The sequence below is a fragment of the Pochonia chlamydosporia genome, chromosome 7 (assembly GCF_001653235.2).
Source record: "Pochonia chlamydosporia 170 chromosome 7, whole genome shotgun sequence".
Classification (NCBI taxonomy): domain Eukaryota; kingdom Fungi; phylum Ascomycota; class Sordariomycetes; order Hypocreales; family Clavicipitaceae; genus Pochonia; species Pochonia chlamydosporia.
In genome coordinates, this window is record NC_035796.1 from 1,191,190 (window position 1) to 1,203,804 (window position 12,615).

Genomic DNA, 12,615 nt, shown 5'->3' on the forward strand with positions numbered 1-12,615 from the left:
CTAGCCTGCGCCGTGTCGCTGCTGCTTGTTAATCTCCCACAACCTCTGTGCAAGGACTTGCAATTGAGGAGTCTTGGCTGACTTTCTCACTGGGAGATGCTGAACGGCGTCTATTGCTACTCGTATTTCGGATTCGGAAAAGCCCTCGATTTGTAGGCCCGGTTGTGACAATGGAGGGTCGTTGTTATATCTTAATGAGGGGTTCTGTGTTGATGTTCGAGAGGGCGAGGGACGTGAGTGTGATAATGAGGGAAAAGAGGCTGCGTGATCATGGCGCCTTACTTGCGCTCTTCGTTTGCTTGAGAGATTTTGGCCTTGGGGCGAGGAGAAGGGGTAAGGGTCTGGTGAGGCAATTTGGCCGCCTCCGTTAGCGGAGAAGTTGGTGTTGAGACTGGGTGTGAAGTTGCTGGAGACTGAGTCGGCGTAGGGTATGGATTGGTTGTGCGCTTCGTGTTTTGATGGGATGGTTTTGTATTGCGATGCGTCATGGTCCGTGTGTCTTCTGTATTTGACTTTGACACTTTCGATGGGGTCGTAGGTACGTGTCGCTTGGCCGGGGGGTTGGTCTTGGGTCTTTTGTTTAGTTTTGTAAGGCCGGCCGGGTTTTTTGAACTGGTGACTTTGCCCGTGCCTTTGGAGGTTGTCTTCGTTGGAACCGGTTTGGGCGTTGATGTCGGACCTGATGGCTTGCTGGATTTCGGTCGTCGGCCGTTTCTTGGAGAGAGTACGGGCTTCGCTTTCTGTTGAGCTCGAGTGTCAATCTTCTTTGTCGTCTTGGGTTGCTTTGTTGGAGTGACTAGTCCCGCCTTTGGCTTGACAGGAGAATTCTTTCGTGTTTTACCTTCTGCTGCATTGTCCTCGTCGGACGAAGATGGAGAATCGGCACCCGCAAAGTCATCCGAGGAGTCTGAGGGATTAAGGTTATCACCATCCTGGAGATACCCTGCCAATGTGTCGGGCTTGTAGTTATGGATCTGCAAAAGTTTGTTAGCAATGGGTTCATCAGCGCTTCGGGGAGTACAAACAGTTCGGCGGCGTCCTCCTCTTCCTAGCTTCTCCTGGTTTGCTTCTGCATGACGGCGAGCCTCTTCCTCTCGTTCAGCAAGAATCTTGTCCCAAACACTTGAAGAAATCGGTTCGGGAGCCACGTCTTCGGCTGCCGCTGCCAGTCCATCTTCTAAGCTTGCCCTATCATTTGACCAAACCTTAGCATAAGAGAACTGCGCCTCAGCAGATCCTTCATCATCAACTTTTGTCTGCTCAGTTTGAGACCGGTCTAGAAGTCTGTCAATAGAGGGGCCATCATATTGAATTGCACCTTTCTGATAACCATCACTGAATAGTGCTTGGGCACCATGTGCGAGAATAGACTCCAAGTCATCGCCGGCAATGTCGTCATCATCCATACTCTCGATTAAGGCGTGATCGAGGGCCATCTTCTTCTTGCCGATTTGCATGATTCTCTCCTCAACAGTATCCTTCGTCATCAGCTGAAAGCAGAGGACTTTCTGCTTTTGACCAATACGATGGGCGCGAGATAAAGCCTGGATATCCTGGTGTGGATTGAAGTCGGGGTCCATGATAATGACTGTATCCGCCGTCGCCAAGTTAATACCAACACCGCCAGCACGGGTAGATACAGGAATGCAAAAATCGGCGAACCCGGCTCATTATAAGCATCGATGCGGCGCTGCTTTTCCAAACTTGACATTTGTCCGTCAAGTCGTCTGTATTGGTAACCGATTCCGTTCAAAAAGTCCTCAATGATATCCAGCTGCTGGAGGAATTGGCTGAAGATCAAAACCCTATGACCCCTCTCCTTAAGCTTGGGAAGCATTTGCTCAAGAAGAAGAAGCTTTGCTGAAGCCTCTACAAGATTGCGGTGAATAACTGCTGGATCGTCGTGTTTCTCCTCGATTGCATCTGAATACATAAAAGGATGGCACAGGCATTTGCGAAGCTGCATTAAAATGTTATTGAGCGAACCACGTTCCTTCTTGTTCACTTTGCTGTTAGCAAAAATAGCTTTGATAAGCTGGGGGTTCTTCGCCATAATGCTTTTCGATAGCTTCTCTTGGATGACTGTCATCGAGACCGGCAAAATTATCTGAGCCATGGGAGGGAGAAACTTGAGCACTCCGACCTTGGTTCTTCGTAAGAAATAGGGGCGAATCTTGTCATGAAGCTTTGGCAACGTTTCTTTATCAAGAACCTGGAACTCCTCATCGAGTTTCTCAGCGCTCTGGGAATGGTCTATGAACTGAATCAGGTTAAACAGTTCTCTTTTGTTATTTTGTAGCGGCGTTCCCGTTAACAACAATCGAAACGGGATCTTCATTACACGCAGTGCCTGGTACAGCAAGCTACGTTCATTCTTGAGTCGCTGGCCCTCGTCGACAACCAGACCCGCCCACTTGACAGAACGGAAACGCTGACTTGTGCTCGGGTCCTGCGTAGAGTCGTAAGACATGATAACCACGTGTGCAGCCATGTCTCGTGAATCGAATGGGAAGAGCTCGTGTTTGTACGCAAGGTCTTGCGGCTCTTTACCTCCATGATAGGTGACAACTCGAAGCTCTGGAGCCCACTGCTTGAACTCACGACGCCAGTTCGGGCACGTTGCATTCGGGACGGAAATAAGGAATGGCCAGCACTGTATACATGTTAGTCGGGTGTATTTGTCGTATTGAATATCCTAGCCTCGGCTTGCTTACTTTAGGATTTTCTTGCACAAGATGGACGACTAGGCTGACGACTTGAACAGTCTTGCCGAGTCCCATTTCATCTGCTAAAACGACACTTCGCCCGGCGTGAAAGTTGTGCAAGAGCCAATTCAGTCCTTCCAACTGGTATCCCATAAGCTTACCTCGCTTGAGTCCTGCTGGTTGGACTTCAACTTCCTCGAGCTCTCCATCCTTGAAAGCTTTTATGCGCTCCCTCATTCTACCTTGCGAAGAGTGCTCAAAATACCTCCCAGCAAGGTATTCTTGGTATGCAAGTTTGAACGCCTCATAGAGGTCGCCCGAATCTCTGGGTGGTGGTCGATCCCACACCACATCATCATACCCAAGACCTTGAAATTTTACCAACGCTTTAGTGATGTGCGACATGTTGTCTAAATCTTCTTCCATAGAATCAACTCTTGGAGTGACAGGATTCAACTTCACCCGGAAAATGATATCAATAGTCAGATATTCCTCGGGAATGGCTTGTTTCTCATCTGCTTTGAACAGATCGGCTTCCAGAGCCTTCCTGGCAAAGGAGGCTCTCATAGCAGCGGCTGCAGTGCCGAATACCCATGCACCAGGCATCCATGTGCAGTGGAAATATGACGTCTTCTCCCATTTGATAAGATATTCTCTGTCATCGTCACAGAGATGCGAGAATGGCTGAACCGTCAGAGGGGCCACTGCATTTGTTCGCCAAGCAACAAGCCGATGAATCTTTTGCTCCGCAGATGTGCACTCGTTGCATTGCCAGTCGATGGAGTAATCCTTAATCGCTCCCACCGGCTGGGTACCTCCTGGACTCGGACTCCCTATCGAGGGTAAATGATGTTGGTGCCAGCCTCGATTGCAGCTAGTGCAACGGAAGAGAACATTGGCGGCATTATGCACAAGTTCAGCTGATACTGGTGTGATAGGATCAAGCCCGCCGTTTTCTTCTCGCAATTTCTCCTCTTGACGAGTCGTCTGTCTCCGAGAAAACGGGGGACAAGAAAGGCCAGCTACCTTGCATGTTTGACATATCGACCGCCGTGGGGCTAGCGGATCCTTCTTGTTGTGAATATCGATGCAGAATCGACACTGTAAAACAAAATCTGCCTCCCCAACCTTGGTGACTAGGTGCTCACGCGCACTTCGAGTGCCAATGCAAGGTTTGTGGTAGGCGTAGCTACACCCCTGGCAGTATATGATCTGGCTGCGGTTGCTGGAACTGCCACAGGCGTGACAGGTGTCTGTGTGTACTTTGGCGAAAGGCGAGTCTGGGGAGATGGGTCGAAAAAGTTCCTTGACAGTGGCGACTTTGAGAAGCCCTGAGGGTTTCTCATCAACTCGAGTAAATGTATCTTCATCCATATCGAGGTCATCTTGTATATAGTTAACGTTTCGCGTAGCCCTAGAGGATCTCCTGGGTTGTTCGAATTCTATGTCAGAGTCACCTTGTTGCCCTGATGCCGTTTTACGGGTTTGGAGTCGTCGAGTTCGGTTCCGCGCGCTTCTTCCTCTGCCTTTGCTGACAGTAATGTCAGAAACAACCGGCATGAAGTGGTCGTCATCATCTTCTTCGACTTGAGCTCTGGGATTGCTCTCTTGTTCCATTTCCTGCAAATGGGACTGCGGAAATCGCAGCTGCCTCTTCCTAGTGCTGCGTCGACGGTTGTCGAATAACACAGCGCCTGAGTCATCACTGGCATCCATTTTCAACTCCGGCTGGATTCTCGAGACAGTTCTCTCGAGATTTCGCGAGCTGCGTTTGCGGGTAGCTGGCATGAGCTCGCTACCTTCGTCTTCACCGTCCAACTCCGTGGCATCAACTACTTCGTGACCGTCCAAATCCATGACATCGGAGTCGTTGGAGCTGCTGCCGGCCTCCCAGTCATCATTGGGCGCATACTTGCGCTTTCGGTCTGCCCGTTCCATTTGCAAGAAGTAAGATTCGAGTGCATGCGGGCCGTTTTCAAATCTTTCGAGTTGAATCAGCGAGATCTTGATGGTGCGTCAGTAAAAGCAGCGCAAAGAGCGATGGAGCACAGGTTGGAGGAAGTTCTTGGATGCCAAATATTAAACGGTGCTCAGAGTGCAAGGCGGATGCTGTGCAACAATAGTGACAGCCTTTGGGTGATTCAAGGTGAGCCAGTTTTGACGAATACACTCAATATTCAAAGAAATTGAGGAACAATGCGTTGGGGGTCAGGTCAAAATGAAAGTGAAGTGAGAGGGGGGCGAGAGCGCAAACGTAGACTTCGAGTTCAATAAGCCAAAAAGGGAAATATAGAAGTAGCATGCCTGCAAGGTGACAGGGTCTAAGGTTTGAAGAGTAAATGAAGCTTTGCATGACAGTTGCGCAACATACCATGCATTGTTTTCCGTCCGTTAACTCCAACTTCAACATTTCACCGTCCTCAGTGGAATTGAAAAGGCTCAACACTTTTTCTATGGTATTACTCTGCACCTCCTCATACTGGTCTCGAATATCCAGGGGAATGAAAGGTATGGAAACTTCAATGCCAGGTTGGCCATGGGGCATGTCGGCGGAAATAGTCTTGGCAGTAAAGGCTTCCTCGACAGTCGAAGCCTTGGGCTCCATGACAGCCATAGGCGCTGAGTCCGTCCTGGTCTCAATCAGAGGTCCGTGGGACTCTAACGAAATATGACCGACAGGTGACGCTGCCGAAAGAGAGCCTAGTAGAGGCATGTTCTCATCTTCCTGTGTTGACGTAGCCGTCATCATATGGCCGTACGAATCCTCTTCGGACGAGCTCCCATAACCGGCTTGATGACTCGAAAAGTCGAACGAAAATTTTGGCGACGGGACACCATTATTATGGCTTTGGGCTAATGGCCGATGGCCACCAGCAGGCGTATCCTCGCCATCGTCCATCTGTGAGTGTTGGTCAGTTCATGGATCGAACTGCCCTTGCCAACACGTTTAATAAGGCATCAATTCTCCGTAGACAACGTTCGAAATAATTGGCCCTCTGACTTCAGAGTCGAATCCTGGTCTTAGGTCGCATCCGTAGGTTTTTAGAAAGTGGCCAGATACCACGGCAAAAGGGGAGATCTTGATGTCTGTCTCAAGGTAGAACGCGGTTTGATGCTCACAACACGCGTTAAGCCTTCAGCACTGGATGCATCCATGGAACCTGTCCCAGGATAAGACGGGCCAATCACTGTGTTCCTTTGGTCACACCGCTTTCCAACAACCCTGTATTCAGTGGCAGAAAAAGTGGAAGGACCCTGATTTCATCTTGATGGAGCACATGCTTCTTCCTCCATGGACTCGTATTTTCATCAACTCTTCTTCACTGCGACGGACTGGTTTAGTCGCGCACATATAATGCCATGATAAGCGCAAAAAGATGGACTGCAACTGGCTCACGCGGCATCTTGCATTCAACTCAATTTACGCCCTCCACACTTGTTGTTCCAGCGTTTGTTCGTTTCGCCAGCCTATCGTCTATTCATCGGGGATTAAGAAGATCAGAAAGGGTGCAATTTGGCGATTCTCGCCCTTCTCGCATTAGAAGCGACGGTCAATACCAAAATTATGGCCGAATTGGTCGAACCACGAAGGCACTAGATGGTGCCGCATCTAGACGACAGCAGCAAAAGCTCAGAAAGAAGCTTGATCGCAAAGCTTCAGAAGCTGAAGACGAAGAAGATGAAGGCCGGCAAACCCGGAGGAAGAGGTTTCTTGACCCAGAGTTCTCATTTGGGAAGAAAAGCCTGGTTTACCAGTTAAAACATGGATCGCTGAAAGACACAGCGGCCGCTCTAGATTTACAAGACCCCGTTCGGCCGCGTCGCGCCGATGGAAACGACAGATTAGTCCCACGAAGCTTCCGAAACGTCCAATCTCGCCCGCATCCGTCAAACTTTCACGAGCGTCGATCGCGCACGACCAAGGATGAAGATGGGGCGATTGATGACGCTACGGCACGCCCAAGAAGGCGAGGCATGATGCCGATGACCATCAAATATACGACGGCAGCATCACAATTCTTGTACGGCCGATCTGTCGTCAAGGCAGCTCTCCAACAAGGAAGGAGACAGCTCTACAATCTATACGTGTATGGTGGAGACAATCGTCGAGATGCCAAGGACAACGACAGCATGATAAATCTTGCCAAGTCTCGCGGCGTCCCTGTTACGATTGTGCCAAACGAAGATCAAAGACTAATGGACAAAATGAGCATGGGGCGCCCACACAATGGATTTGTGTTGGAGACATCTCCACTGCCTCAACTGCCCGTGAAGTCGCTTGGTAAATTAGAAGAATCGCCTTCCAAACTTGGGTTCAATATTGAGCTGGTCCATCAAACTGCGGAACAAAAAACCATCAATGGAGAGAACACTTTCATTTCCAAGGTAAACAACTCCGCAGCAAAGCCCTTCGTGCTTCTTTTGCATGAAATTTTGGATCCCGGGAATCTCGGTGCCTTGCTTCGTACCGCTAGCTACATGGGAGTCGACGCTGTTGGAACAACCAGCCGCTATTCATCTGCGCTGACCCCCGTGGTACTCAAGTCCGCCGCAGGCGCAGCCGAGGAAGTGACCATATTTACGGTCGATTCTCCAGTTGAGTTCCTTGAAGACTCCAGAGCAGCGGGCTGGAAGACATATGCCGCAGTGGCGCCCCCGGAAAAGAAGCTCCTCAAGATTCACGGCGACAAATTTATTTCGACAAATGATATCGAGCGGAATAATCCCTTAGATCAACATCCATGCATTCTTGTGCTTGGAAATGAGGGGCATGGTCTACCTAGACAGGTCAAGGTGGCTGCGGACTTTGAACTGTCGGTACCTCGATTTATGCAAGGAGGTTCTGTGGACAGCCTGAATGTCAGTGTTGCGGCTGGACTTCTCTGCCATACTTTTGTCAATCGATCCGCAACCAAGGATGATGATGGTCTGGCACAGAACATGGGGGAGAGCAAGCCCAAAGAAGATGTGGTGAATGGAGGCGAGGCGCTTTTCTAAACGGCATCTTGATACGAACAATCAGTTTGTTGTAAAATATGTATAACTATGTATAACATGCACTTTATTTATCATTCAATTCATCACTAACTTAGAGTCCCATATGCAGCATCTTTATTCACAGCGAAAGAACCATATCATATCCAATTCCTTGTGGGTAGCGTATTATCAGTACACTTCCTGTGCACCCAGTATCTTCATTCATGAGCCAGCAATCCACGAATGCATCCGTGGCATCACTTCCTCGTAGCCTCATCGTACGTCGGCAGTGCAACGCCCCCATTTGCAGTCGTGTAATCCGGTGCCGGCACAAACTGCTCCTGCTGCTCCAACCTCGCCGCAGCCGCAGCATGAACAGGCCTTTCCGGCCCACGATTCAGCTTTCGCAGTCTCTTACGCCTCCATCTGAGGTAGAGTGCAGCCACACCGATAATCGACACCGCCGTAAGTACAATGCCGAAGGTTGCCCAAATTTCGAACTGGACACTCGGAGGGCTGGTGCCGCCAGCTTCGGGCCACGGCTGGTTGAAGGTCGTGTTGGAAGCTGGGCTCGGTTGATTGTTGCAAGGACCGCCGTATCGAAGGTACTCTCTTTGCACAAACTGTATAAAGGTACACTGCATAGATGGTATTAGCATTCTGCAAGGCTGGTGGACTCATCCTGTTAGCACTTGAGTCATTGTTCGTACCTGCCGCACTACAGTAGTAATATTCTTGTCAGAGTTGCTGCCAGGCTCATGACGAATCATCTCTATGCCTAGAGTGGCATTGAAGCCGCTGAAGAATGATGTCGATACCCCGTGCCTTTTACTGTCCGCCCAAGAAGTCGAGTCAAAGGGCATCTCTTGAATGCCAGTCAGTCTATCGCTGCAATATAACATGTCGTTACGTTCGTGCTTATTCCAATCCCAGTTGCTCGATGATTTTGCAATAGAAGACTCGTTCGTGCCCTGTTTCCGCAGATCATCAAACACCAAGCTAACCATCCAGTTGTTGGCATCGCTTCGCGTTGCATTAAACCCCAATTTACCACGTACTGTCGGAAAGAGTACCCTCTGGACTCCGGCTGGGATCTTGCGGTCACGACAGAAATGCCCCGAGTAGCTCTCGCTTTGAAACTGCGCCTCCTGACTCTGGTTCTTGAATCCATCGCTGGTGACGACCCAGGAATAATGTGCCGGCGGCCATGTTGCGTTCACATATTCCGCAGATGCTGGGACAACCAGATACTGTGAGGCTAAAAGGGAGAGGCCAACACTCTGCAACACGCTGAGAGGCCGCATATCGATGGGATTCAAGGACAAGTCATCTTGGACGGAGTTTGGCCGCACGGTTTCGTACAGGTCACCGCCTTATAAAGAAACGACCGCCACAGCAGCTCGATGTCTCATTCCGTAAGACTGCACAATAGGACGTCTTGCAATTGGTATCGATCCGAGGCCGAAGGTATCTCGAGCCATGCCGGCGAATCTGTCATATTTTGAGAGGCACGGACACGGGGACGTGCAGTGACGAGCCTGAGAACAACTGCCTTGTCTCACGCGAATGCAGCGGTCGATTGGCTCTATTCTCTGCCTTGGTTGCCAAAAGTTCACTCACTTAGTACTCGATGCGTGATGCTGACTGCAATGTTGGGGGGCAGTTTTGCCCACAACCAGCACTTGAGGCGCCACTGCGGAGAGCATAGCAGACGTGATGCCTCTCCCGTCACACTCCCCTGGCCCATCAGTGACTTCAATATCTGGTTGGTCACATCACTTGCAGAAGAGAGGTGTCTGGTGCTGTTGGGGGTCAAAAGTACATACGTATTCAAACAAAGGAAACGTATCGCATTTCGCGTTATATACCAGGGCACATCAAGATGTAGTAGTGGATACTTTGACACGGGCAAATACTTTTGTACCACAGACTGTTGGTCACGTCAATTGCAGAACACTGAAGAGTGAATTTGAGGCGTCAGAAGTTGGTGATAAGTGACAAAGGGGGCATTCCGGCCGAGTCTATCTGAGTCGATCCCCATTGTTCGGTTGCATTGATGGGTGCGGAAACATTCCACAGGAGAGACATTCAAAACGCCAAGAGAAAGGCCGCAACATCTGAATAAATCGATGGCGATCAATTTTCCTTTAGAAATATTCCTTGATCCTCTCTAGCGCATGATTTGATGCGGAAAACGGTGCGAAATGCACTATCCCATTTCTCGCAAGTCGTCATGGCTTCACCGAAGCTGACCTCAAGCTTGGGGTCTGGTGCTTTCCCCAGCCACCGAGATTGTTTCGTTACAAAAAACCTGTTCGCCAGCACCAGACCTCGTATCGGCCCAACGGTGGACCTAGAATCTTCAATGGTTGTACTCGCAGCTTAGTGTTCTTGCATGTGCCTCATTCTTGCATAAAGGCTGCATTCTGCAACTTATTCAAACCACTCCCCTCGCAAAGTGACTTGCACATCCGAAGGCCGTCCTTCTGACTGCAAGCACAATGGCACCGCCATCTACCTTATCTCTGCTTCCCACCTCGCTCCTGGCCCTTGTCTCGCAAGTCCTCGCAGACAATCAGTTACTTCCAACAGCTATCAGAAAGCAGGCACCCGACGCGAGCGAGAAAATCTTAGCAGAGCACCTTGGATTTGTGCCATTCCTCCAAGTCGGACCCGTCATTCCGTCTGCCCTCTTCCTAGATCAAGATGCGCAAGCCAATGGCACTTCTCGGTTTTACCCGCCATTCGCAAAACATGTCGACGACTCCGAAGACAATATTCTGAGGCGAGCAGCTGAAGCTCTCGCTTTGCTGGAAAAGAGGTCATCATGTCCTGCCGGAATGAACAGCTGTGCTCAACAAGGCTCACCAAACAAATGCTGTCAGCAAGGAACCTACTGCACCGATGTTCCAGACACCGATGTTGGTCATGTTGCTTGCTGTCCCAGCGGCTCAACATGTGGAGGAGGTGTCGGAAAGTGTCCATCCGATGCTACGAACTGTCCGGCAGCTTTGGGTGGTGGCTGCTGCATCCCAGGTTATGTGTGTCAAGGTGTTGGATGTGAGCTGCAGTTCTTTGTCCCCTTATGTTACCACTTAGTATACTGATATTCTTTCCCAGGCATCCCGAGCGCATCAGCAACGCCTACCACAGCCGTTCAATCGTCCCAAACTCAAGAAACTGTCACATCAACGAGGACCACTATAATTGGGGGAAACCCAACCACCGTCATTGTCACAGTTACTCGAACAGCTTCACCAGGAGCTACGACGAAGACCACCACCCAAGTGGTTACGCCTACGACTCCAAGCACCAGTGCCGCTTCCAACACTAATACCAATTCCGCTACAGGGATTCCTCCCTGGCGACCGACAGGATCGTCTGATGTCACATCTTCGCCCGAGACCACGTCAATTACACAATCTGGCTGTCCCACTGGTTTCTATGGCTGTTCAGCCACACATGGCGGCGGGTGTTGTCGGACTGACCGTGACTGTCATACTTTCTCATGCCCGCCACCGTCTTCAACAACGATCGTCTCTAATGGAGCTACCATTGTCGTCCCTGCCACGAACGTGCCAAAGTCTACTGGAAGCGCAACTTGTGCGGGTGGGTGGTTTATGTGTGGAGATGATGCTGGCCCGGTAGCCGGATGCTGTCCATCTGGTTATTCATGCGGAACCGCAAGCTGTTTCACTGCTGGGCCTACTGAGACTGGTAAAGTTCAGAAGCAGGCGCCGAATCAATCATCTGCTACAAGGAGTTTCAACTGGTCTTCTTCGGCCTGGGGCCTGCTCGCTATACTGTCCTTGCTGAGCGTGATGGGATATTGAGCACAGTTGCAGGTGAACGACAGATTTGAATATTTTTTCTAACAGCATCATGTATGCTACTTGGTGGTTACGGCAGTATGATAAGACTTCCGGATATCCGACAGACACATTCTAAAATTCTTTTAGGTGGGATAGAGCATTAGTGGCAGCATGACTGGCGGGATATACAAAACGGGCCAGACGGATACGATGCAATGTACTAACGAGTTTATTTGAGACATGATTGATACCAATAGAAGAGCGAATAATACTACAAGGGTTAAATTGTATCGCATTTTCAAATATGGCAGCGTAATAACTCCCGTCTGTGGCCAAATATATATGCGTGCCCAGGTATGAGCCAAAGCATCGCATTGCACCTATACCGTATTTGGGCCCTCTCGATTGGCTGAATATGTCCGACTTCCAACCATGTCTGTTCGTGCCGTGTCGAAGGAGGAAACTGCGCCGGAATACTGGGATCGAGGTTCGTTATTTCCCCCAGGCCCGTTCTTGAACCAATTTAGTTTTGACCCAATGCCTCCCAGAAAATGTCATGTGCGATCTGGTGCTGGTCATTTTCGCTGGCTCCTGCTCTTCCTGTGTCTCTGCACCTTCCATTACTTCCAATGCGAGACAATAATGAGCAAGGACAAGAACTTTTGTGGGGGTAAGCATGAGTGCCACGGTAGCTAGATACCTAGGTATACACTGTGATACGTTAGGGGACGTATTGAGGTATCAATATGCGCTTGACCGTTGCAAACCAATAATCATACCGCGGATAATATTCAGATAAGTTGCCTCGATACTGAAGCAGAGCCAGTGATTCTGGACGACTCTGTCTCTCAACATAACTACAGCCTTCCACCAACAGGAAGTTCTGGTCTAGGACGGAACAACGGCGCAATGGCACTTGACGCTTCGCGAAGTTGACGAGGGCAAGAGTTGGTCAACATTTCCCGAGTTGGAAAGAGCTCGCCTTTCTGGGCGTTGCTCAACAATTGTAATTTAACCCGTGGCTCTCGTTTTCCCTTCTTTTTCTTCTCTTTTCTTCTTCAACATGACTGCATTTTATGCTCGCGCTCACGAACATCCATTTCAGTTTGCACTTTTGGTCC

At 49.8% G+C, this 12,615-nt stretch overlaps 4 protein-coding genes across 4 annotated transcripts; 2 read left to right on the forward strand and 2 right to left on the reverse strand.

The window, feature by feature from the left end:
- VFPPC_07236 (chromatin remodeling complex subunit (Chd3)) lies at positions 1-5,604 on the reverse strand (the record flags this gene model as incomplete). The annotated part of the gene is made up of 6 exons (XM_018286133.1): positions 1-740; positions 842-974; positions 1,026-1,588; positions 1,663-2,653; positions 2,715-4,709; positions 5,077-5,604. 6 exons carry the CDS (start codon positions 5,602-5,604, stop codon positions 1-3), a joined length of 4,950 nt encoding a protein of 1,649 aa, XP_018139781.1.
- Positions 5,605-6,065: 461 nt separating this feature from the next.
- On the forward strand, positions 6,066-7,703 carry VFPPC_07237 (RNA methyltransferase; the record flags this gene model as incomplete). The annotated part of the gene is made up of 1 exon (XM_018286134.1): positions 6,066-7,703. The coding sequence occupies one exon, from the start codon at positions 6,066-6,068 to the stop codon at positions 7,701-7,703; it is 1,638 nt and encodes a 545-aa protein (XP_018139780.1).
- Positions 7,704-7,939: 236 nt separating this feature from the next.
- Positions 7,940-8,986, reverse strand: VFPPC_14190 (hypothetical protein; the record flags this gene model as incomplete). Its single annotated transcript, XM_018291960.1, has 2 exons — positions 7,940-8,320; positions 8,393-8,986. The coding sequence occupies 2 exons, from the start codon at positions 8,984-8,986 to the stop codon at positions 7,940-7,942; spliced, it is 975 nt and encodes a 324-aa protein (XP_018139779.1).
- Positions 8,987-10,183: 1,197 nt separating this feature from the next.
- Positions 10,184-11,515, forward strand: VFPPC_07238 (GPI anchored protein; the record flags this gene model as incomplete). Its single annotated transcript, XM_018286135.1, has 2 exons — positions 10,184-10,742; positions 10,803-11,515. 2 exons carry the CDS (start codon positions 10,184-10,186, stop codon positions 11,513-11,515), a joined length of 1,272 nt encoding a protein of 423 aa, XP_018139778.1.
- Positions 11,516-12,615: the final 1,100 nt, after the last annotated feature.